Below are 24,184 nucleotides of genomic sequence, written 5' to 3' on the forward strand. Positions count from 1 at the left end.
ATCTTACCGTCTTTCACTTTGTCAGAAAACTCAAGAATGTGACTTAACCCTCCCGTTCTCTGAGACTCAGTTATGCCAGTTTTTCCTGCGTTGCGCATCTCCACCCCCTTCTCTGACTCTTGTCCTTTCCACTTCTCCATTCCCCGTTTCCTCTTTTTCCCCTGCCCAGGCTTGACTGCCTACACAAATCGGTAAACCTCTGGAATCAAGACGGGGGTACAGTTCCATGTGGAAGGGAAAGGGCCGCATGGGGTGGGGTGTCAGGGACTCCGAAGGGAAGGTGGGCTCCAGATGTGTGTGAACGTGGAGTGGCCGTGGATTCAGATGGCCTTTCTCAAGCACGGGCGGACCCCGCCATCCCTTGGTGACTGGGGCTTGGCCACCGAAAAACTGCCCCTTCCCTTGGTGACTGGGGCTTGGCCACCAAAGAACTGAGGCTCGAGAGCACAGACCTAGCTCCTTTGGTTGGCCCTTCCGGGAGCCGCCCGGGCTCTGATGCAGGAAGGGGAAGGGGCCAAAGCTGGGGGAAGGCGGGGCAGGAAGGGGGGAACTCTGTGGTCAGGGAGCCGCTCTGAGCACAGCTGCGCAGTGCTGCCGGAGCGTCCGATCCCCGGTTCCCCGCCCTCCAGCCCCCTGTCCAAGATGGTCCCAGCAGTGGTCTTGCTCCTGCTCCTTTTGGTTGAACAAGCAGGTGAGAGGGTTTGCTGAGGGCCCACGAGCTGGGCACCACGGTGGGACTCGAGGGCGTGTGTCTCACGCTGAGCCAGGGGCAGACGGGGAAAGGCCGGTGGGCACAGGGTTCGGATGGACCCCGAGACCTCGAGGCTAGTCCTGGCTGGTCCCCATCAGGGCACAAGAGTCCTGGTTCCCGCCTTTCTTGTCTCCTTACCTTTTCAGGATCGATAACAGGTAAGGCTTCAGTTTGGCAGGGGAGGGAATGGTCGTGTGACACGAAAAGCCCATCTGGGGAGAAGCTCCTTTTCCCATGATCAGCATTTCCTGTGTGGTGCCTTTGGGCTGGTCCCTGGGGAGCTGGTCTCTAGCTGGCTCATAATATTTACAGAGGCCCCCTAAGGAAGGCGGGAGCCTGTCCTCCGGCTTGGGATCACTCCCAGGCAAGGATGGTCAAAGTGGAAGTGTTTTCTGCTGCTGTGAGTCATCGGGAGCACAGACCATCCTGCCACCAGCTGCTACGGGCGGGGGAGGTGGTGGCAGCACGCGATGCCCGCTTCTGGAGGCCTGAGCGCCAGCCCAGAAATGGAGGCAGACGTGGGAAGGTCTCAGCGGCCTTAAGGCTCCAGTCGCTCAATTTCTGAACTGTCCCTTGCTCTCTGGGCCGTGTGCGTGTGCGTGTGCGTGTGTTGAGAGTTGCAGCTGGGGGCCAGGGAGCAGCTGGTTAGTGGAGCTTCAGGGAAATGGGAAATTGAAAGAGATTGGCCGGGGAGCCCAGCAGCCCAGCTGTGGAGCGGCGGGAGGGATTGCTGGGTGCCAGCTGGGTGCCAGCCCGCTGCCTCCCAGATGAGGATGGAGCGGGGCCCGAGGCCTACGGGGAAGGAGGCCCGCTCCAGCAGACAGCCTGGGCTCGAGCCCACCCCTGTCACCAGCCCTTGGGCCCTAAAGGAGTTACTTAGCTTTTCCGAGCCTGCATTTCATCCTTCGTAAAATGGCGATGACGACGAAGTGTCCCCCCACCCCCACCACGGGTAGTTTTGAGATTTATGCAATATTGTGTGAAGAGCGTCATGGCATAGAAAGTACCACACCGACATTAGTCATGAGCCCGTGAGCCCTTCAGATAAGGGGCTCGGGGCAGATAGAGACTGGTGCTCAGATCCTATTTTATTTTCTGTTTTTTATAATTTTTAAATCTGTTTATTTATTTATTTTTAAAAAATGTAATTCGTGAGAGACATGAGAGAGAGGCAGAGACACAGGCAGAGGGAGAAGCAGGCTCCCTGTAAGGATCCTGATGCGGGACTTGATCCCAGGATCTGGGATCACAACCCGGGCCGAAGGCAGACGCTCAACCACTGAGCCGCTCAGGCGTCCCCTATTTGATTTTTTAAATTGCACAAAACTAGGAACCCTGGGTGGCGCAGCGGTTTAGCGCCTGCCTTTGGCCCAGGGCGCGATCCTGGAGACCCGGGATCGAATCCCACGTCGGGCTCCTGGTGCATGGAGCCTGCTTCTCCCTCTGCCTGTGTCTCTGCCTTGCCTCTCTCTATCTCTGTGACTATCATAAATAAATAAAAAGTAAAAAAAAATCTAAAAATAAATAAATAAATTGCACAAAACTTCCTCTCTCTGTGGCCCAGAGTGAGTGAGTAACAGGGCAGAGTGCCCCGAGACGGAATCGGCTGTGGTCATCGCCCCAAGCCTGGGCTCCTGGGCTGAGAGCCGTCGGGGGCCGTGGGGCCTGGGCAGCTGGCACCTGTTCTTCCCCTGTGCGCCCACGAACGTGGAGCAGGGGTGAGGAGGCCGAGGCTCCGAGAGGACCCACAACCCGGCTATCGCCTTCCCTCCTCCCTCCCTTTGCAGGCTCACATCCTTCCTGTCCAGCCCTCAGCCACAGGTCACAGGACTTAGCAGAGACACTCCTGTGGTTTCTGCAGTGAAATTTGTCACTGCCTGTCCCTCACCCTACCCCTTGGGCTGAGGTTTTTGTCTTCGCTCAGTAGCTCAGATAAGTCCCTTGAGGGCTGGGAGGTGCGCAGCGATGCCTGAGGAACCTGGGGGTGTGAAAACCAGGGGGCTGGGGGCCAGGCGGTGCTCCCTGCCCAGTTCTTAGCACCAGTAAGTTCCACGGCCGGGGCAGACCGCAGGTGAGTCCTAGGCCACCCCGCCCCCTGGGGGGAGCGAGGAGGGGGGAGCCCCCTAGGCCGGCCCGGGGTGAGGGGTGAGCTAGGAGGGGGAGCAGAGAAAATCAGATCCAGAGAGGAAGATCGGGTGTGTCCTGGGGAGGCCCCCCCCCCAGGCCCGTCCCACCGGCCGGAAGCCGATTCCCTCCGGCCCCCAGCAAAGCCCGTGATGCCCCTGACCGCACCCTGCGGTCACCTCTGTCCCCTCAGCCGCCCTGGGAGAGCCTCAGCTCTGCTACATCCTGGATGCCATCCTGTTTCTGTACGGTATTGTCCTCACCCTGCTCTACTGTCGACTCAAGGTAAGGACAGGGAGGTGGATGGGGGGGTGGCATGGCTTTGAGGACAGGAAATAACGGGGTCCCCATCAAGTCGGGAGGGGCGGGGTTGGGCCACTAACTTCACCTCCACCGATTACCTCCCCTTGCAGATCCAGGTGCGAAAGGCAGCTGTAACCAGCTACGAGGTATGGCCCCTCCAGACGCTAAGCTTCAGGGGTCCCCCCACTCCCCCCCCCCACCTAGCCAACACTGAGCAGGTGACAGGGGACAGTTGAGTGGCGAGGAGCGCGGGAGAGTTGTGTGCGGTGCAGGCATTGATGAGCTGAGCCGCTAAGCTGGCCAGCTGGGCCTGGCCCCCCTCACCGGGAGGGGGAGGGCAAGGAGGTGCTAGGGCCCTGAAGGAGCGCGGGTGCCTAATCCCCTGTCCCTTTTGCCTCCGCAGAAACCAGATGGCATTTACACAGTGAGTGAGCCCGCCTCCCCCCACCCCGTCCTGGGATTTGTGTGATCTTGGGAAGACACAGGGTCTGTGGGCGAGGGTGGACTTGAGCCCCTCACCATCCTCTGGCCTCCACTTCTAGGGCCTGAGCACCCGGAACCAGGAGACTTACGAGACCCTGAAGCATGAGAAACCCCCCCAGTAACCCTAGAAGACTTCCTGCCCCTCCGGGGTCTCCTCCTCTGCCACAGACGTGCCCAGATGCTAATCGTTAATGTTTATATTCTAATCTCGCCGCCTTTCCCCACCGTCCTCTTTCCCATCTCCATGTCCCCCCCGCCCCCCCCCCCGTGGAAACGGAGTACCCAATAAAGCCCCACGGGCTGGACTCTACTCACTCGGTCACCGTATAGTCATTCGGTCTCTGCCAGGCGCTTGTCTGGGGGCTGAAGACGCCCCTTGGGGTGACAGCCCCTGACCTTACGGCGCCCACGGTCTGGTGGACGTCAGGGCTGCGTTGCTCAGTGGAGGGAGGAAGGCTGTCGCGGCTGGAGCGGGGATGAGACGCTCGGCCGCAGGCGGCGGCAGAAAGCTGGAGCAGGGCCCATGTCGGGGGTCTAGGCACACTCGGGAACGTGGGATCTAAGGACTGACGTCTGCACCCGGTAGCTTTGTGTCTGGCGACTGAAACCAAGGCTGGGCACAGAGAAGGCTGGCTGTCCAACCCCAGGCAGGCACAGTCCAGGTGAGAGTGAGCCGTAGGGAGCAGCGGGGAAGCCTGACCTGCAGAGCCGTGGCCCCCCAGGACTGTGGGCCGCTCCTGGTGGAAGGTTTGACGGGAGCAGTGAGTTCTCAGTGGGGTCCGGGGCAACAGGCACCTGAGAGGGCCTGGTAAGCGTTGGAGGAGGGTGAGGCAACAGGGAACAAGTGCCGTCTAGATGGGAGTTCAGCTCCCAGGCAGGTCGGCCTGTCCCCTTGGGCTCTCCCAGGAGGCAGGATTCCCTGTGGTACCTGCATCCCCTCAGACGCTGCGGGGCCTGCACCAGACCCCGCAGCTCAGGCAGCCTGGGCCACGCATCCCCCGCCGCCCCCAGCCGCCCCCCACCCCCCGCCGCCCCGCCCCGGGGGCGGGCTCAGCCCCTGCAGGGCGACTTACACCTGCACCCTGGTCCCTGTCTCTGTTTGAGCTGCTCACGAACCCTGGGGAGAGGATCCGGCTCTGGGAAGTTGACTAATCAGTCCAAGGGCATCTTGCAAGTGACAAACAGAACAGACTGGAGCCACGCTGGGTGCCTGGGAGCAGTGACTTCAGATGAGCTGTGAGAAATGAGCCAGGTCTGCAGGTAACTGCTCCGAGTGTGAGGGGGGAGCAAACTTTTATTGGAAAGTGCAGCCTCTTCCTTGTGCTACATTTTGGTCCTGTGAGTCTCTGACATCAGCCCAGCCTGAGTTCCATTCCATTTTGGTTTATTTTATTTTATTTTAATTATTCTATTTATTTCATTTATTCATGAGACACACAGAGAGAGGCAGAGACACAGGCAGAGGGAGAAGCAGGCTCCATGCAGGGAGCCCGATGTGGGACTCGATCCCGGGTCTCCAGGATCACACCCTGAGCCGAAGGCAGATGCTCGACCACTGAGCCCCCCCAAGGACCCCTCCATTTTCACTTAATCCAGGAGAACTGTCAGGCCCCTGGCTGGCCATCACGTCTGCGGGTTCCAGATCTGGCTACCTGGCCAGCTCTGCGAATAGCACCCAGATGACAGGGGCAGAGGTTTGGAATGGGGGTTCCTCTCTAGGTGAGAGGTTTTATTTTTATTTATTTATTTTTATTTTTTTATTTATTTTTTAGGTGAGGGTTTTTTTTTTTTTTTTAAATTTTTATTTATTTATGATAGTCACACAGAGAGAGAGGGAGAGAGAGGCAGAGACACAGGCAGAGGGAGAAGCAGGCTCCATGCACCGGGAGCCCGACGTGGGATTCGATCCCGGGTCTCCAGGATCGCGCCCTGGGCCAAAGGCAGGCGCCAAACCGCTGCGCCACCCAGGGATCCCTAGGTGAGGGGTTTTAAATGGAAGAAGGGTTTGAGCACTTTTGGGGAAAAGGAGTGAATCCACTCCGTGTCTTTTCTTCTAGGAATTGGGGGGAGCATGGCATTCCCCTGGCTCAGAAGGGAAGTAAAGGTTTTGAGTGACAGCTCTGGTTCCTTTATGGGAAGCTTTCTCCTCTTCACAGAATGATTAAGAGGAAGTTCTGGAGCAGGGGTGCCTTCCTTCCTTGACGTTCAGGAGTCAAGGGACTCAGTTTGTGAATCTTTCCCACCTTGCGCCATCCCTTACCTCTGTTGCAGGGCAGGTCCCAGGCTGTGGGAAGATGCGTGGGGCATGGAGAAGACTCAAAGACACCACTCCCCCGTTGTCTCCACCATCCATCTTTTCAACCCTCCCTCCGCTCCTCACACCAAACCCCTCTCCTAGCAGGAGCAGGCCTCTCTGTCCTGCCCTCACCAATACCCCTACTTCTCCCAGTCCCCCAAAGCACCAGGCTCACACATGACTCCTTCAATATTTATTTAGAAAACAAGGGCCCTGAGCCTGGCCAGTGGGTGTTCCAGGGGCCACCTGGGGATGGACGACAACAGTCCGGACACCTCACTGGGTGGCAGGCTGTGTTTTGAGGTCCATGAAATTGCTCAAGAAGTTGAGCAGATCAGTGCCGGCCTTCTTGACCAGGGGTGTTAGCTGCTCCTGCGTCTTCTCAAAGTAAGCCCTGTAGATTCAAAGGATTAGAGGTCAGGGTGAGAGACCCCAAGCACTGGCAGGGGCCTCGGTGGTGCTGGGAGGTGACACCCAGCTCCCCAAACTAGTGCCTGGTCCATCCTGGCATGGCAACGGTCCTAGGAGAAGAGGCAAGCCCTCCACTGGGCAGAGGAACAGACCTTGGAGACAGAAATTCAAAGCCTAGCTACTGCTGGCCCTGTCTGTCCAAGAGGACTGTGGGATCTTTGGGGGGGGGTAAAGACATTTTTCTCTCCAACTTAAACCCCCTTGAGCTCCATCTTCTGTGCAAACTCCCATCTTCTCTTCTTTTTTTAAAAAGATTTTATTTATTTCTTTAAAAGATTTTATTAATTTATTCATAGAGACACACGGGGTGGGGGGAGGGGAGAGAGGCAGAGGGAGAAGCAGGCCCCATGCAGGGAGCCCAACGTGGGACTCGAGATCCTGGGTCTCCAGGGTCACACCCAGGGCTGCAGGCGGCGGTAAACCACTGCGCCACCAGGGCTGCCCAAGATTTTATTTATTTATGAAGGGCTACTGAGCCACCCAGGCGTCCCCAGTCTTCTCTTCTTCCTCTCTATAGCTCCCTAGTTCCTGAACCTCCCTTTCTTTTTCTTCTTCCTTCCTTCCTTCCTCCCTCCCTCCCTCCCTCCCTCCCTCCCTCCTCCCTTCCTTCCTTCCTTCCTTCCTTCCTTCCTTCCTTCCTTCCTTCCTTCCTCTCTTTCTTTCTTTCTTTCTCTCGTTTTCTTTTTTAAAAGATTTTACTGGGGGTAGCCCGGGTGGCTCAGCGGTTTAGCGCCACCTTCAGCCCAGGGCACGATCCTGGAGACCAGGGATAGAGTCCCACGTCGGGCTCCCTGCATCGAGCCTGCTTCTCCCTCTGCCTCTCTCTCTCTCTCTCTCTCTCTCTCTCTCTCTGTGTGTGTGTGTGTGTGTCTCTCATGAATAAATAGGAAATTTGAAAAAAAAGAAAAAAAGATTTTCTTTTCAAGCAATCTCTACACCCAATGTGGGGCCCAAACTCACAACCTGGAGATCAAGTCGCACACTCCACTGACTGAGCCAGGCGGATGCGCCCCCTGAGCCCCTTTCACTGAGACTTACTTGGCCTGGGCCTGAAGCTCTGGGCCCTTGGCCTTCTCCATCAGGTCCTTGCCATAGTCGGTCACGGTCTGGAAGTACTGAGAGACCAAGCTCTGCAGATTTGGCTCCTCTGCCTGTCTCCGCACAAAAGCCCCTGCATATACACAGAAACACACACGGACACGTACACACACACACACACACACACACACACACACATCTTGTGGGCTGGGTCCCCAACAATGAGTCCTGGCCCCCTGCCACGTCTCTGCCGGTAGCCAGCCCCAGCTTTCAGCCCCCTCCCTGAATAGGTACCCAGCTCCAGGTCTTTGGATGAGCCTCCTGAGCTTTCGAGAGGGAACGATCTTTCAGATGGGTAGCTGGGACCCTTGGTACCTTCTCCCTCTCGGGACCCCTCTCCATATCACACCCACCTTCGAGGCTACAGATGACCAGGAGCAGCACAGTCACGGCGAGTAGCTTCATGGTGGTAACAGTGGGGATGGTGGCCTCGAAACAGCTGGGGGTGGGGGAGGACGTTGAAGCCGAATGAGCTTTAGCCCCTCCCCAGACACCCCTACCTAGGTGCCCACTGCAACCCTGGTTCCCTCCGTTCCCACGGGATCCCTTTTTGGATCCTGGCCCACCGCTCGCTCTCTTACCCTATCTTGTAGCCTCTTCGTCCTTGCTGTCTGTGCCTCACCTGGCTGGGGAGCCAGGGACTATATAGACTTCTGCTTCCCCACCCCCCTGTCAGGTGATAAGGGCTGTGGAGGGGCTCCATGGGGCAAGGAACATGTTGGAATAAACAAGCTGGGGGAATGGGATAGGAGAGGACCAGCATGTGGGGCACTCATGGTGATGAGGTGGGAGTCAAGGGGTGTGGACCTTCGTGGAGGCCAAGGGGGTATACCTCAGGCTTATTCAATAGTCATTCTTTTTGGGTGTGGGGCTATTAGTGTTTGGACTTTTTAAAAAAATATTTTATTTATTCACGAGAGACACAGAATGAGGCAGACAGATAGGCAGAAGAGAAGCAGGCTCCCTGTGGAGAGCCCGATGCAGGACTCGATCCCAGGACCCTGGGATGATAACCTGAGCTGAAGGCAGACGCTTAACCACTGAGCCACCCAGGTGCCCCCAGTCTTTGGATTTAAATACCACAGAAAGCAGGATTCCTAGTTTTCTCCCAGAAAGCCCTGGTAGCTTTTTCCCATTGTGGGTAGATTTCACCTCCTCAGCCCTACCTGCAACTTGGCAGAGAGGTATTGGGGAACAGAGGGAAGGGGAAAGGAATTGAAATTAAGAGAGGAAGGTCAGGGGAAGGAGGATTAGGAGAATAAGGGTTAGGGCCAGAGGGCATGTGTCATGGAATCGGTCTCTTTTTCAGTTAATGTGTAATGAGCTGAGGAAGTAAAAACAGGAGAGCCCAGAATGACCTCCTGAGTGCTGATGAGTCCACCCTTCCCCCAGTAAAACAAATTCAGAAAGTAGCCTCTGCCTTCCCTTGCAAGTGGCAGGCCCAGCCAGAGAGGAAGTCAATGAGTCTTCTACCAAGGATAAAGGTTGATGCCCCCTGGTCACTGGATGACCTGATCATTCTCAGGTCGTGGTCGGCCAGTATGAGTCAGCAGGGGCCACAGCATCCCTCCGGCAGAGGCCGGCCGCGGGGCTAGCCCTGATTGTGAGGGAGGACAAAGGTACACTCCCCAGGCCCAAGGCAGATGAAATCAGCTAAACATACATCAGAAGCATTTGTATCTTTTACCCTTTTGCCCTCGAAGTGTACATGGAACATTCTTGAGAGATGGAGATGGAAGTGTGAGGGCTAGTGAGGGAAGGGACCCGAGCTCCCCCAAAGTCTTATTCCACCTTCATCTATTCCCCTGTGGAGTTCTTAGTCCTGAAGGGCACGCCGCGGACTGTCCCTGGCTCTGGAGTGGAGCCCATGTGGGGGCCAGAGTCCATAGTCCTAGATTGTATTTGCCAACTATGCCTGGACAATGAGGGAAGGATTTCGCGATGGGGGGCGGGGTGGGGGGCAGCTGTTTCAGGGAGTAGTCTCCTGCTAGAACTAAGTTTGAAGCCCCTGCTCCTCTACCCCAAACTCTCACCCCTTCCCATTCCACCAAGAGAAGTAGAAGGTGAACTTTGAGAGGTGTCGACCTCCAGGTCCTCGGGAGAGCTGACCTTGGGGGTGGCACTCCTGTGCAGGTGCCCGGGGTGCTGCGGTGCACGGTGGAGGGCCGCCAGGAGGCCCTGGGGGTTGGAGGGGGGTCACCCGGGAGCCTTATGAACCAGGGTTCCATATGCTGTAGTCACAGTCACTCCCTAGGCCACCCATCACAAAACTGGAAGCCTCCAGGCTGCAGGGAGAAAGTAGTTTCGGTGCCCAAGCTCCAAGATGCTCCCTCTAGCGTCTCGCGCGCTCACAGCTTCATCCCGCCCTCGCCGAGGCCGGGCGACCTAAGGCCACCTTCCCGAGCAAGCCTGCGGAGCTACCAATCCAGTCCCGCCCGCCTCTGCAGGGCCTGGGTTGGAGCTCTCTGCACCCGAGTCAGCCCCCCCTTTGCTTCCTCCTCGCCCATTGGCCCCGGGGAGATGGAGGAGTCTTCTTTTCTTTTCTTTTCTTTTTTTTTTAACGATTGGGCGGGTCCAATCAAGGGAGGGTCGGGTCTTTGATGCCTTTTTTTGCCCGCTTCCAAGATGGCGCCCACGACCACGCTGAGAATGCAGCGTGAAGCCGCAGTTCTGCCATCACTCAAGATGGCTGCCCCCATCAAGATGACCGGGGTGTGCCGGGGGAAAAGGGGCAGCATGACAGTCTGAGACGGTAAGGGCTGTTGCTTCATTGCAAACCTCGCCTTGGGGCCTAGGAATGAGGAGTAGAAAGACTGGGAAGCTGGTTGAGGTCTGTGATGAGAGCTGGGATTAGAGAACGGAGGCGAGGACGGGGTGACAGGTGGGGGTGAAGAAGCAAAGATGGGATGGGAGCGGGTCTGGGGGTCCGTCTCCCCACCGGCATCCTCTCCCCACTCTTCCTGTTCCAGGTCTAGCATCGGACCATGTGGAAGTATCTGGGACTGGGGAGTCGGAGGATGCGGGGTGGGGCCCGAGGGGGGTAGAGGGAGCAATAGCGTCCTTTCTCAGGCTAACCCCGGCCCCTCCCGTGACCCCTGGACGGAGATGGGGAACACACTGGGCCTGGCACCGATGGGGGCTTTGCCCCGCCGGAGCCCCCGTCGCGAGGAGCCTCTGCCCAACCCTGGGAGCTTCGACGAGCTGCACCGGCTTTGCAAAGGTGAGAGCTTGGCATTTGGGGGTCTCACTTTGAAGGGGCAGAGGAGGGGAGGGTCTGGAATCTGGGGTGTCCAGTGATGGGAGCAGGAGAGGGCAGATCCCAGCGGGGGCATCCAGCCTCAGGGAGGATCAGGTGCCCCAATGGAGCGGACCATTTCGTGGTAGGACTCCAAAGGAGGTCAGTTCCTCCAAAGTGCTTTCAATGGGATGGAAAGGGGAGACGAGTCTTGGGGCAGGGGTTCCTTGTCTGTGCTTACTCCCCCTTCCCCTCCCCGCACCCCCTTCAGATGTGTTCCCAGCACAGATGGAGGGAGTAAAGCTCGTGGTCAACAAGGTTCTGAGCAGCCATTTCCAGGTGCTCCCCCTTCTCTGGCCCTCCCTACCATTCCTCCCTGCCCATCCCTGGAGCCTCTCCTCCTTGCCTTTGCACTCAAGCCTTACCCAGGCTACTGTGGGACAAAGGAGGGAGGATGCGGGGCTCTCTCCACCTCCCATGCCTGCGGGACTTGTTGCTTTGAGTCTTGGTGACCCTCTCTGTGTTGGAATATTTGGGGTTCTTGGAAGGCCTTCTGGTTGGGGAGAAGAGGAAGGGTGGGACGGGGCCTGAAAGTGGCAGGAATGCTTTCCTCCATTGACTGCTCTTCCCTCAGGTGGCTCACACCGTGCACATGAGTGCCCTGGGCCTGCCAGGCTACCACCTCCATGCGGCTTATGCAGGGGACTGGCAACTCAGCCCCACCGAGGTGAGGACTCCTTGCACCTGGGCCGTCTCTCTAGAAGCCACCACCCCACCCCACCCCCGGCCCTGGGGCTCGGGTCTAGAGGTGGAGGAAACGTGTGTGTTGGGGGGAGGGATGTGCAGGGCCCCTGCTTCTCTCGGTTTTCTCTCCGTGGGAGGAGAGAGTGGGGGCAACAGCTGTGGCAAGAGCCCGGGCTTGTCTCCGTGGCTCCACTAGGGGGCGCCGGGTACTGTTAAAGAAATCCTGGCTGGCTGGCTGCACGCTGCCGGGTGCCCCCCAGGTCCCTCTTCCTGTGCCCACTCCCCAACAGGTGTTCCCCACCGTGGTCGGGGATATGGACAGCAGCGGCAGCCTCAACGCCCAGGTCCTGCTCCTCTTGGCAGAGCGGCTCCGAGCCAAGGCTGTCTTCCAGGTGACCCGGGCTTCCTGCCTCCACCCCCAGAGCCAGGCTGCTGCTCTGGGCTGGGGGCTCGAGGGAGGAGCAGGGCAGTAGTGACGGTGCGGGGGGAGGCAGGCTTTCCTCCTTGCTCTCCCTCCCCAGACGCAGCAGGCCAAGTTCCTGACGTGGCAGTTCGATGGCGAGTACCGGGGAGACGACTACACAGCCACCCTGACCCTGGGGAATCCTGACCTCATTGGGGAGTCGGGTGAGGAACTGGGACGGGGATGCTTTTTCCTCGTGGCTGCCCACCTGCTAGTGTCGGCTGTGGCTCCTCATGGTCTGGAAGGTTCGGGGGTGAGAAGCATCCTGGGCAGGCTGGGGGGCGGGGAGCGGGCCTGGCTGCCATCCCTACGACTGACGCCGTGTCTCCCCCGCTGCCCCACAGTGATCATGGTCGCTCACTTCCTGCAGAGCCTCACCCATCGGCTGGTGCTGGGAGGAGAGCTGGTTTATCACCGGCGGCCGGGCGAAGAGGGGGCCATCCTGACACTGGCTGGGAAGTACTCGGGTATGGGCTGAGGAGGGGGCCTGAGCGGAGGGGACCCTGAACTCGGGGCAGCTCCTGGCCTGGGTCCTGCCACAGTAACTCTCCTTGCCTCCTGTGCTTTGGTTTTTGCAGCTGTCCACTGGGTGGCCACGTTGAACGTGGGTTCAGGTGGGGCCCACGCGAGTTATTACCACAGGGCCAACGAACAGGTGAGCCTGCAGATCCGCCCCCCGCCCCCCAGCCGGTCAGTCGTGAACTCTGGCCCCCACGGGCCTCTGCCGGCCCTGCTGCCCTGCGGTGCCTCCCACCCACACGGCTTGGCTGTCTCCGGCAGGCCTTCATTCTGCTGAGCCCGGGCGGCCTCCGCAGTGCCCACTGACACAGGCCCTTCCCCCATCCTTGCCGTGGTTCTCAGGTGCAGGTTGGAGTGGAGTTTGAGGCAAACACAAGGCTGCAAGACACAACCTTCTCCTTTGGTTACCACCTGACTCTGCCCCAGGCCAACATGGTGTTTCGAGGTGAGGGTTATTAAGATGGCATTTGCAGGTGCTGAGGACCTGGGGGGGGGGCAGAGGGAGGGAAGCCTACTTCTGATCCCTCTGTCCACGCCTGTGAAATAACCTAGTCTGTATCCTGTTCCCCAACAGGCCTGGTGGACAGTAACTGGTGTGTGGGTGCTGTGCTGGAGAAGAAGATGCCCCCCTTGCCCGTCACCCTAGCCCTCGGAGCCTTCCTCAATCACTGGCGCAACAGATTCCACTGTGGCTTCAGCATCACTGTGGGCTGAGGTGGCCCCAGAGCCAGCCCCCACAGACGCTGGAACCTCTGAGTCAGGTGCCCTAGGGCCAGAGACTAGGCCCCTCTCCAGAGCCCACCTTGCTGGGTGACCCCTCGGTCCCAGGAGCAGAGTGGGGGACAGGACCGTGCCCTCCTCAGAACTGGAGCTGCCACGGGGGCAGCTGCTGAGGCCGTGGTGTGAGGCTCCCACCTCCGCCACCGGCCCCAGGGTCCTCTTCCCGTGCTCTTGTGGCTCTGGACGAAGGGAAGAAAGATTAAGGGGTATGTCTGGCCGACTTTTCCCCCCTCTTCTCCCCCTTCTTCGTTTCCCTGTGGATTAAAGCTCCTAGCTTCTTCCTCTTCAGAGCAGACCAGTCTGCATGGGATTAGCTCCCTATCCTGTTTTCCATCCCAGAGTCTCCCAGGGCTGGGAAAGAAGGGCTGAAAGGCTAAACCTTGCACCTCAGAAAGTGCCCCCCACACTCTGGCCCCAGTTCCCAGAAGGAGCTTCTTTACCTCTTGGCCCTGAGGCTTCCTCCTTCCCATCTTTTGTGCATCCAGAGAACAGCTGTGTCCCCACGGTCATCATCCCCCACCACCCCAAGACTGCATGAAGCGGCGGTTAATCACTTTAGTCTTTCATTACGACCACTGGGCTCCCTTTCTACCGATCCTGACCTCCGGCCCCAGCATTTGCCCCTTTGCAGTCCAGTGTGTCCAGGTGGGCCGGGGAGGAGGCGGGCTGGGGCGTCAGCTGCAGATCTCCTGGAGCAGCGGCATCATGGCAGACAGTCCCTGGATGTGCTGGATTTGGTGTCCGTACGCATTGTTAATGCTCCGGAGCTCAGCCAACAGGCCCAGCAGCTTCGCATACAGAAACCTTTGGAGGAAGTAGTGGGGTCACCAGGGAAAGAGGGAAACGAGGCAGCCGAGAGTGTTGTCTTGAGGTCCCACTCCCCTGAACTTCCCTCAGTGAGGCTGGGTCTGAACACTACAGAAAGTCTTGCTCCGGTATGACAAGTTTATCAAAAATTCCAAAGGCCCCCAAGGGGCCCTCTGACACTGTCTTCTCTCACCATGCTGTTTTTCTTGACTCCAGAGGTCTGAGGGCCGGGTGTGAAGAAGGCCCCAGACTTGGTCAAAACTTCAACTGTGTGGAATCTGTGGATCTGGCCTTCTAGAGCAGGTTCTAGAAGGTGGGCGTGTTGTGTGGTATAAAGCATCCCTCTTCTAGCCAAACTGGCTCATTGAGGAACAAACGAGAACAGGTGGAGTGTACCTCAGAGCCTGGGTAGATCACGGACTGTTGAGCCAGGGCCTGGCTTTGGCCATGAACCTGAACGACCGTAACTTCAAGGGGAATGAAAAATGAAAGGATTGGGCCATTGGAGAGGAAGGGAAGGGCCAAGGAGAGAGAGCAAACAAGAATCTTGGAAGGCTGCGTAGCCCGGAGAGTGGGACTGGTAAGGCGATGGGTGTCATCAATCTCAGGAATGCTATCATACAGAGCCTGCGAGCTACTACTTTGCATCTACTGAATAAAAAAAAAAAAAAGTCTGGAAAAAATCCGATGAAACAGCAGTAGGAGCGGTTTGGATGCCAGAACCATATGAGGTGCAAAGGGAAGGACTAGAGCCCCCCAGGGACCCGGTTTCCCAGAGGCAAGGCCGGTAGAGCGTTGCTCCTGAGCTCAGTGCTCCCCTCGCTGTGCTGCCCCTGCAGCTCCCTAGCACCCCCTCCCCGTACCCCCTCCAACCCCCCCCACACCCCCCATACCTATCCCGAGGCCTGGGCCGCTGGCCTCTGATGTAGCTCTGCAGGGTCAGGGCCATCACCTCTTGCAGACGGTCGATCTCCTCCCTCCGGGTAACCCCAGGCCTGTCTGGAAGGCACGGGGCGGGGAAGGCCGGGCTTGGGTTTGCTGACAAAGGCCCGGGCTGGAGGGAGTCGGGGGGCCGGGAGGAGCTGAAGCTTCTGGGCTTTGGGGGATGCTCACCGGGAGAGAAGAGGGCCATGGCGGCCAGGAGCACGTACTCGGGCTCCTGGAGCTGGAGTCGCTTCAGGGTCCCATGGAAGCGAAAGAGCAACTCTAAAAACTCTTCCTGGAAGCCCGCTGGGGGAAAGGCTAGTCTTAGGCTCCTTCTGGCCGGGCCACAGGGCAGGGGGCAGGGGGCAGGGGGCAGGGGCAGGAGCAGGGGCAGGGCAGGCCGCAGCCCTGGGTGCGAGCACCGCACCGCCTCACCGTGGACGCCGTCCTCCATCGTGTAGCGCAGCGGCCCGCAGAGGAAGTGTCGTGTTTGGAGGCAGAACGTGGTGTTGAGAGCAATGTGACAGATTTCCACAGCTGCGCCCTTGAGGAGGGAGATCTGGTCCTCCATGGGCAGGGACCTTGGGGAGCACAGGAGCGCGTTAGACTCTACCTGGGCGGGGAGCTCAGAGCTCCCACTGAACCCGCTTAAGAGCAAAGGAGGGGATCTAGGACCTGGAGCTTCGGCGAGGCTGCAGGATGGGCTAGTGCGTCCGTGACTGTGTGTGTGTGTGTGTGTGTGTGTGTGTGTGTGTGTGTGTGAGAGAGAGAGAGAGAGAGAGAGAGATTGTTATTTGTTTTAAAGATTTTATTTATTCATGAGAGAGATACAGGCAGAGGGAGAAGCAGGTTCCCTGCGGGGACCCCGATGCAGGACTCGATCCCGGGACTCCAGGGTCACGGCCTGGGCCAAGGGGAGGTGCAAACCGCTGAGCCACCCAGGGATCCTGAGAGATTATAATTTCTCAGAGTGCTTTCCTCCCGAAAGGTAAGGGGAGCTCACGTACCGGAAGAGGGGCAGGTCCTTGGTGAACTTGATGACTTGCTGTACCATGAAAGTGTTGATGTCCGCCAAGTGCATGAGCAGAGGCATCACAGGGACTGCGATGGGCAAGCGCTGGTAGTGGGTGAACAGATGAGCTGGAGGCTGCAGACATCAGAGCCTAAATGAGCGGCTCGGGTCCCAGGGATCTCTCCAGCCCTGTCTTGGAAGGGTTCCGGGCCTAGGAGCCTGTCTATACTGGGGTCCTGGAGAAGTCTTGCCCTCAGGCCAGCGCCCTCGGGCACCCTTGGGGTCACATTTCAGCCCAAAGCCTCTATCGGTTCTCACCCTGAACTGCACAAACTGGTCAAACATGGTGCCCACGTGGCGGGTGTGAGCCCCCAGGAGTGTCTGGACTAGCTCTTTCTGCTCCTTGCTCAGCTGCAGAGGTGCTTGCTGGGCCCGCCGTTGGGCCTGCTTTGCTCGCCGCAGCGCCAGGGCTTCAGCCGACAGGATCACTGCCCGGGAAAGAGGACAAAGCCACTGAGGCCGGGGGAGAGCACCTCTCTCTGCCAGCCCCGTGCCCCGGACCCGTTGGATCCCCCGCACAGTGAAGGACACGGGAAGGGAGGAGCAGTCCTGAGGCCTCCTTGGGCTTGGCTGAAGTCCTGGAGGCTCAGGTGGTAGGGGTTCCTGCACATTCTCCCCAGCCTGCGAGGCACTGTCGGGGGTGAGGGAGGGGAGAGGAGGGTGGAGAATGGAGTGGTCATGGTGGAGGGAGATGTTAGCTTCTGGGCAAACACTGAAGAAGGAGGGCACTTGGTTCCTAAAACATCAGCCCTATAATTTCAAGGGTTCTGGGGTTACACCTGGCTGGATGGAACAATGCTATGGGTACACAGGGCAGGTGTTCTTATCCATATTCTTCAGATACGTGAGCGGGCTGGCTCTCCAGTGGCTGGTCCAAGGTCACAGAATACTAGAGTGATGCAGATAGAAATCCAGCGAAGATTTTTTGGCTCCTATGGTTTCCTATCCGCTGCTCCATATTGGAAACTGGTGTGATACCACGGGAAAGCTAGGGCTTGGGCGTCGGAAGGGTCTGAACACGGAGGCTGCAACTGAGGGAACTCAGGCACATTCCGTGAGCTCCAGTGACATCATCTGTTGGGAGCATAGCCTCATCATGTGGCACAGAGAAATGGCACTAAATGATTCACCCAACAGCTATCAAGTACCTACTAAGTGACGGGCACTACATGTGTGAGAGAGAAAAATCAGGCCATGTGAATATCTAGGGGAAGAGCATTCTGGGTAGAGGGAATGGCAAGCACAAGTGCACAAGTCCTGAGGAGTGTGTGCTGGGTGTGCTTGGGGTGGGGGCGGGGCACTGAAGTTAGGGTGGCCGTGATGGATTGAACCAGGAGGGAAGAGTAGGAGATAAAGTCTGGGAGGCTCTGTGGGGGAAGCTAGGCCATGAGATCTTGGACTGTAAGAGAGATGAGGGGTCACGGGGGTTTTGAGCAGAATAGGAACATCATCTGACTTGTTTCCAAAAGCTCACTCTTCTGGTGTGGAGAGTATGCTTTGGGAACAGAGGACAGAGCAGAGAGACCTGCTGGGTGGATTCTTGCGTTGGGAGGGGGCCAACTCACTTTCCTTCCTCATGCCAGCATCTAGGCACTTCTGCAACCTGCAGGCCGGGCAGTGGCGCCTCTGAGCCTTGTTGACCTTACAGCTTCCAGCGAAGGGGCAGGTGAGCCCGGTGCTTTTGCTGACCGTTCGTCTGTGAGAGATGGAGACACTCAGGAGGGTGGTCGTGGATGCCAGTGAACAGGTCGCCACGTGAGGGGCTGAGATGACATGGTCTAAAAGGATGTCTGGTGATGTGGGCCAATCTGAGCTGTGGCCAAGGGTCCCTAAGGGTGGGCAGGGTACAACACCTCTCAAGCGTTTCCACAGGGACACAGGATCACTTAGGAGAGCCTCGTTGGCACTGCACTGGCTCGGTGCTCTGCAGGTGGGGAGTACGTAATAAGTACTCTGGACCAAGGGGTTGTGTCCAGAGGACCAACACTCGGCCTTCCCTCTATTATTGTCACCTGTGTATGCAGTGTTGTGGTTGGCAAGATGTAGCATGCTAGCCACGGGGCAGTCAGGCCCTGAGAGGCAGGACTGGCTGGACAAGCCCGGGCATGTGCCAGGGCTGACAGGCTGCCCCGTGGGCAGTTAGGGAGGTCGTTTCTCCTGGGGAGGAAGCTCTTACCTGAAGAAGCCCTTGCAGCCCTCACAAGTCAGGGCATGGAAATGATAGCCCGTGGCTCGGTCCCCACATACCATACAGTTCCTGGGCTCATCGTCCCCACTGGCCATGGCCTCAGATGCTGTGATGCTGTCACAGGCCCCTGAGTGTGGGAGGGGTTAGCAGTCAGCCGGAGGCCACCCTTGATGCTCTTCTGCTCCTTCTGCCCGGCGATGGGACCTCTTCCTGAACCTTCCGTGGGCCTGACCCTCTGTCTTACCTGTGCTTTATTGCCTCTCATCTCTGGGCCCCAGAAGATTTCCTACCTGCTACTCTTAGGCCTGTCACCCGCAGACTCTGACTCTGCACCTGCTTTCCCCTGGGTCTCAGGAACTGCCAGTGTTCGGAGTTAGGGATTATGACCCTCCATACCTGGAAAACAGGGAATTTCTGTTGCGCGTGGCGTCCAGTGGTTCTCAGCAACTGCCTAGATAAGGCACAGACTCTGGACCCGGGGCAAAGGCCCAGGTGGGAGGTTTTCCCAGCATGCCCATGGTGCAGGCTGCTGGCACACAGGGAGGGACCCTGCTGGGTAGGGACGGGGCCTCATGACTCACTAGAAGCTGCTGCTTATCAGACCCACGGAGCCCTTCCTTACTACTGAGCTTCGGGCTAGATTGGCAAGCCTCCTTCGAACATGGATCTTGGACAAGCAGGGAAGGGAGAGGGAAAGAGCAAGCTTTTTCATGTGCAGTAGGACAACAGTTAAACAACAGGCATGCCAATTGCACAAGGCTCCTACAAGGAAGGTTCTTACGAAGAGACTGAGGTCTAACGAAGACCTTCTGCAAAGAGCTAGTGAGGTCTATACTTCCTAACTGGAGAGAGCTGAGAATTAAATCAGAGTAGCCTCTTATCAATTAGAGGTAGTAGTTAGGATTGATTTGAGGACTCTTGCGCCCAGCTGGCTTCGTGGGCACCTGGCCTGTGCAGTCACACAAGAGCCGGGGCTCAGGAGGGTCCTGGGTTTGGTTTCATGCTTGGCCATGGCTGTCTTGAAATTCTTTTTTTTTTTTTTAAGATTTTATTTATTTATTCATGAGAAACACACACAGAGAGAGGCAGCAGCAGAGGGAGAAGCAGGCTCCATGCTGGGAGACCGATGTGGAACCTGATCCCTGGACTCCAGGATCATGCCCTGGGCTGAAGGCAGGCGCTCAACCGCTGAGCCACCCAGTTGTTCCTGTCTTGAAATTCTTAATGATTTTTGAGTAAGGGAATGGGAATCTGCATTTCTGTTTTTCAACAAGCCCTGCAGATGATGTTCTCGGTCCTGTCTAGAGCCAAGATGAAGGGCTTCTAATTAATACGTTTAAGAATCACAAGTAGGAGTCTTCACCAGGGTTGTCTCATGTTCCATCAACACTGAAGAATATTTTGCAGGTGTGAAAACTGTGTGTGTGTGTGTTCTCTCAATATCTATGAACTGAAAAAGCATTTCAAAACTTATTTGGATGTTTTGGGGATGGACAACATTTTGGTTACACCTATGTTAGGTAAATCTGATACTACACACATGCTAAAATGGAGTCCAAAGCTGTCTTCTAATTTGAAGGTCCTCACTGCAGATCTCCCCTGGTGTTTGCTATTTTTTTTTAAGATTTTATTTATTTATTCATGAGAGAGAGAGGCAGAGACACAGGCAGAGGGAGAAGCAGGCTCCATGCAAGGAGCCCGATGTGGGACTTGATCCTGAGACTCCAGGATCACACCCCCGGCTGAAGGCAGACGCTTAACCGCTGAGCCAACTGGGCATCCCAGGTGTTTGCTATTTCTGCACTGGTACAGCCTTCTCCCACTAGAAATAAGCATATTTATTTATTTAGTCATGTCTTTTTCTTCCATTAAAAGTTCAGTCATAATTAACGTTGCTCTAAATATGAGTTTAAAACCCATGTGTAGGGGCGCCTGGGTGGCTCCATCAGTTAAACATCTGCCTTCAGCTCAGGTCATGATCTTGGGGTCCTGGGATCAGCCCCACATTGGGCTCCCTACGCAACGGGGAGTCTGTGTCTCCCTCTCCCTCTGCTGCTCCCCCTTGCTCTGTCTCAAATGAATAAAAAAACTATCGTAAATAAATAAACACGAACCCACAATCAGGTTGGAGTCATAAAAACCCAGAGAGAGAGAGAGAGATACAGAGCCTTATTTAGTCCCCCAGAATGAATTGTATTAACTATTATATTTTGAAATAAGTGGAGCTCCAGAGAGCCCAGGTGCTTAGATCTGGTTCTTGGGGGATGCTGAGCACATCTCTGGGTGCACGTCTTTTGGCATATTCTTCTGAGTGTGACTGTGAGAATTCATACTAATTCATCTAAGCAACATATATTGACTAAGAACCTACTATGTGGTAGACATTAGGAATGAAAAGCTGACTAAGATGCACTTCTGGCCTTATGGACCTTAAACGTGCTAGTGAGGGGACGCCTGGGTGGCTCAGCAGTTGAGCATCTGCCTTTGGCCCAGGGCATGATCCCGGGGTCCTGGGATCGAGTCCCACGTCGGGCTCCCTGTAGGGAGCCTGCTTCTCCCTCTGCCTGTGTCTCTGCCTCAATCTCTCTCTCTCTCTCTCTCATAAAGAAATAAAATCTTAAAAAAAGTGCTAGTGAGAAAGGCAGACGTTTGCACAGATAGAAATCTAATCAGATCAATGATGGTGCTGTGCATGGAGCATATGGGACCACAGAGCAGGGCACCTAATCCACTTTGGCAAAAAGGTGTTGAGGAGGAGGCAGGAAAGGCTTCCCGGAGGAGTGACAGCTGAGTTGATTTTGAAAGGGTAATGAGGAGTTAGGTGAAAACAAAACACAGTTTAAGCAGAAGGTGCAACGCGAGGAAGTTCCAGAAGCCAGATCCAAAAGGTACCTGTGGTCGAACCCCAAACAAACCTCTCATGCTGGAGCCCAGCACTCCAGATTGGGAGTGGGAGGGAAGAAATCTGGAGCGGTGGGCTAGGAGGCCGAGATGGAAGCAGGGCCAGTTCACAGGGGACCTCCTGTCTCCCAGACGAAGCAGGCTGGATCCATCAGAAAGCTTTTGAAATGACACGGGCAGACCTACTCTGGTTAGATCTATCTCACTCTAGATATCTTACTTTGCTGGCTGTTTGGAAGACGGATCTGATGGTGCAGGGTCTGAGGCAAAGGGATTCAGTAGGAAAGCTATGGCCGCGATGTAGTTGGGAGAAGATTACGCCTGAGGTAGCACAGTGGGAAGCTGTAGAGGAAGAGGGGGTTTTGAGAAATACACGGGAGGTGCAATCACTGGAACTTGGTGGCTACTAGAGGAAGAGGAAGAGAAAGAGGAAGAGGAGTCAAACAGGACTCCAGATTTCTAGCTTGAGTGATTAAGTGATGAAGTACCATCCCCTGGGAGAGAGATGACAGGAGGAGGACTGCGTTCTGCATACACCCACCCACCAGTTTATTAGCTGACTTCACTTGGATGTCACATAGGCATCTCAAATTCAGTAGGTCTTTTTAAAAAATATTTTATTTATTTATTCATGAGAGACACACAGAGAGAGGCAGAGATACAGGCAGAGGGAGAAGCAGGCTCCCTATGGGGAGCCCGATGCAGGACTGGATCCCAGGACCCCGGGGTCATGCCCTGAGCTAAAGGCAGATGCTCCACTGCCTAGCCACCCAGGTGTCCCTCAGTAGGTCTTAAAATGCCGCTTTACGATACCTAAGGCACAACCAGTGAAATAAAAAATAAACAAGTAGGACTGCATCAAACTAAAAAGCTGCACAGCAAAGGAAACCATCAACAAAACGAAAAGGCAACCTAGAGAATGGGGGGAAATGTTTGCAAAGGACACATCCAGTAAGGGGTTAATATCCAAAATATTTAAGATGGGATCCCTGGGTGGCTCAGTGGTTTAGTGCCTGCCTTTGGCCTAGGGCATGATCCTGGAGTCCCAGGATCGAGTCCTACGTCGGGCTCCCTGCATGGAGCCTGCTTCTCCCTCCTCCTGTGTCTCTGCCTCTCTCTCTCTATGCCTATCATGAATAAATAAATTAATTAATTTAAAAAATATTTAAGAAACTCAATAGCAAAAGCTGGAACCAAAACCAAATAATCTCCCCCCAATAACCCAATTAAAAATGAACAAAGGACCTCAAAAGACATTTTTCCAAAGAAGATGTTTAAATGGCCAACAGGTACACCAGAAGGTGCCAGCATCCCTCATCATCAGGGCAATGCAAATCAAGACCGCAGTGAGATACCATCCCACACCAGAAAAACAAGAGCTAACAAGTGGTGGCGAGAACATGAAGAAAGGAAACCCTTTTGTGTGGGAATGTAAATTCACAGCCACCATGGAAAACAGTATGGGAGTGCCTTAAAAAATTAAAAATAGAACTACCGTATAATCCAGCAATTCCATTTCTGGGCGTATATCCAAAGGAAACAAAGTCTCTGTCCTGAACGGATATGTGAACACCTGCATTCATTGTAGCATTATTTACAATAGCTTAGATGGATTGGGGTGCCTGGGAGGCCCAGGCTGTGACCCCGGGGTCCCGGGGTCGAGTCCCGCATGGGACTCCCTGCAGGGAGCCTGCTTCTCCCTCTGCCTGTGTCTCTGCCTGTGTCTGTCTCATGAATAAGTAAATAAAAATTTTTTTAAAAAGATGGGTAAAGATGGGTACACACACATTGGAATACTATTCAGCCATAAAAAGAAGGAAATCCTGCTATTTGTGACGTGGACGCACCCTGAGGGCATCATCCTAAGTGAAGTAAGTCAGAGAAAGACAAACGCTGTGTGATCTCACTTAGATGTAGAACCTCAGACAAACTCTTAGAAACAGAGATCAGATTTTTGGTTGCCAGAGGTGGAGGGTGGAAGAGGTCAAAAGGAGGGACACCTGGGTGGTTCAGTGGGGTAAGCCTCTGCCTTCAGCTCAGGTCATGATCCCAGGGTCCTGGAATCGAGGCCCGCCTCTGCCTCCCTGCTCAGCAGGGAGCCTGCTTATCCCTCTGCCTCTGCTTGCCTCTCTCCCTGCTTGTATGCTCTCTGTTTCTCTCTGTCAAATAAATAAATAAAGTCTTAAAAAAATAATTCTGACTCTGGCTCTTGCTAGCTGAATTACTTTTGTTGCTCCTTCCCTAAATATTTGACCTCCCTGAGACCCAGCTCACGGGAGTCCGATAGGATCAGGTTGGGCCACTCCCAGACAAGGGAGGGGATGCAGTCCTCCTCCTCCTGGCTCTCCCTGACGTGCTTAGGGAGGAGCTCAGGTTGGTGCAGGGATGCTCTGGCCCAGGGCTGCCCCTTCTCCCGGGGCCCAGGGATTGCCCTGAGCCTTGTTCTTGTAGTTGGCTTTGGGACACGCCTCTCGGAGCCTGCTCTTCTAGGTACAGGAGTGCTTCCAGCCTTGGGGCACCTGGCTGCCTCGTCAGAAGAGCACTGGGCTCTTAATCTCGGGGTCATGAGTTTGAGCTCCATCTGGGGTGTAGAGGTTACTTAAATAAAACTTAAAATGTGGGAGGAGGGACGCCTGGGTGGCTCAGTTAGTTAAGCACCTGCCTTTGGCTCAGGTGGTGATCCAGGAGTCCTGGGATCGAGCCCCACACTGGGCTCCCTGTTCAGCTGGGAGTCTGCTTCTCCCTCTGTTCTCTTATTCTCTCTCAAATACATAAATAAAATCTTAAAAAAATTAAAAAGAAGTGCTCCCAGTCTTAGAGTCTCCTCCACAGAGCAAGAGTGAGGCTGGGAGCTGCCGGGGTCCGCTCCTGACCTCCGTGGGGAGCAGGCTCTGAGGTTAACCCGTGTCTTACCTTCCTCCCGCATGCCTGTTCCAGGGTCTGAAAATCATCTGTGTTGGTTACGGCCTAGTGGGTTAAACTCTCTAAACTTTACTTTTCTTACCTGGAAAAGGGGGTTAATAAT

The 24,184-nt window shown here is 55.9% G+C and overlaps 4 protein-coding genes across 9 annotated transcripts; 2 read left to right on the top strand and 2 right to left on the bottom strand.

Moving 5' to 3' along the window:
• Positions 1-542: 542 nt before the first annotated feature.
• On the top strand, positions 543-3,969 carry FCER1G (Fc epsilon receptor Ig). Its single transcript, XM_055334215.1, has 5 exons — positions 543-691; positions 3,069-3,160; positions 3,289-3,324; positions 3,582-3,602; positions 3,721-3,969. Exons 1-5 carry the CDS (start codon positions 643-645, stop codon positions 3,781-3,783), a joined length of 261 nt encoding a protein of 86 aa, XP_055190190.1. The 5' UTR covers positions 543-642; the 3' UTR covers positions 3,784-3,969.
• Positions 3,970-6,135: 2,166 nt separating this feature from the next.
• APOA2 (apolipoprotein A2) lies at positions 6,136-8,159 on the bottom strand. Its single transcript, XM_055334299.1, has 4 exons — positions 8,108-8,159; positions 7,880-7,965; positions 7,467-7,599; positions 6,136-6,351 (listed from the first exon to the last, which is right to left on the bottom strand). Exons 2-4 carry the CDS (start codon positions 7,929-7,931, stop codon positions 6,234-6,236), a joined length of 303 nt encoding a protein of 100 aa, XP_055190274.1. The 5' UTR covers positions 7,932-7,965; positions 8,108-8,159; the 3' UTR covers positions 6,136-6,233.
• Positions 8,160-9,792: 1,633 nt separating this feature from the next.
• TOMM40L (translocase of outer mitochondrial membrane 40 like) lies at positions 9,793-13,555 on the top strand. 2 transcript variants are annotated; one of them, XM_055334305.1, is made up of 10 exons: positions 9,793-10,278; positions 10,496-10,746; positions 11,033-11,100; positions 11,396-11,488; positions 11,796-11,897; positions 12,027-12,132; positions 12,313-12,435; positions 12,547-12,623; positions 12,830-12,932; positions 13,062-13,555. In XM_055334305.1, exons 2-10 carry the CDS (start codon positions 10,632-10,634, stop codon positions 13,199-13,201), a joined length of 927 nt encoding a protein of 308 aa, XP_055190280.1. In that variant the 5' UTR covers positions 9,793-10,278; positions 10,496-10,631; the 3' UTR covers positions 13,202-13,555. The 2 variants fall into 2 exon arrangements, with proteins under 2 accessions (XP_055190280.1, XP_055190279.1); XM_055334304.1 differs by having other exon boundaries at positions 10,596-10,746.
• A 146-nt stretch (positions 13,556-13,701) lies between these two features.
• Positions 13,702-18,720, bottom strand: NR1I3 (nuclear receptor subfamily 1 group I member 3). 5 transcript variants are annotated; one of them, XM_055334302.1, is made up of 9 exons: positions 18,655-18,720; positions 18,247-18,385; positions 17,636-17,766; positions 16,329-16,498; positions 16,006-16,145; positions 15,434-15,579; positions 15,188-15,293; positions 14,968-15,069; positions 13,702-14,071 (listed from the first exon to the last, which is right to left on the bottom strand). In XM_055334302.1, exons 2-9 carry the CDS (start codon positions 18,351-18,353, stop codon positions 13,942-13,944), a joined length of 1,032 nt encoding a protein of 343 aa, XP_055190277.1. In that variant the 5' UTR covers positions 18,354-18,385; positions 18,655-18,720; the 3' UTR covers positions 13,702-13,941. The 5 variants fall into 5 exon arrangements, 4 of the variants coding, with proteins under 4 accessions (XP_055190277.1, XP_055190275.1, XP_055190276.1 ...); XM_055334300.1 differs by having other exon boundaries at positions 14,968-15,073; positions 15,188-15,304; XM_055334301.1 differs by lacking the exon at positions 18,655-18,720 and adding an exon at positions 18,549-18,628 and having other exon boundaries at positions 14,968-15,073; positions 15,188-15,304.
• Positions 18,721-24,184: the final 5,464 nt, after the last annotated feature.

This window comes from Nyctereutes procyonoides, unplaced genomic scaffold (assembly GCF_905146905.1).
Source record: "Nyctereutes procyonoides isolate TBG_1078 unplaced genomic scaffold, NYPRO_anot_genome, whole genome shotgun sequence".
NCBI classification, from domain to species: Eukaryota; Metazoa; Chordata; class Mammalia; order Carnivora; family Canidae; genus Nyctereutes; species Nyctereutes procyonoides.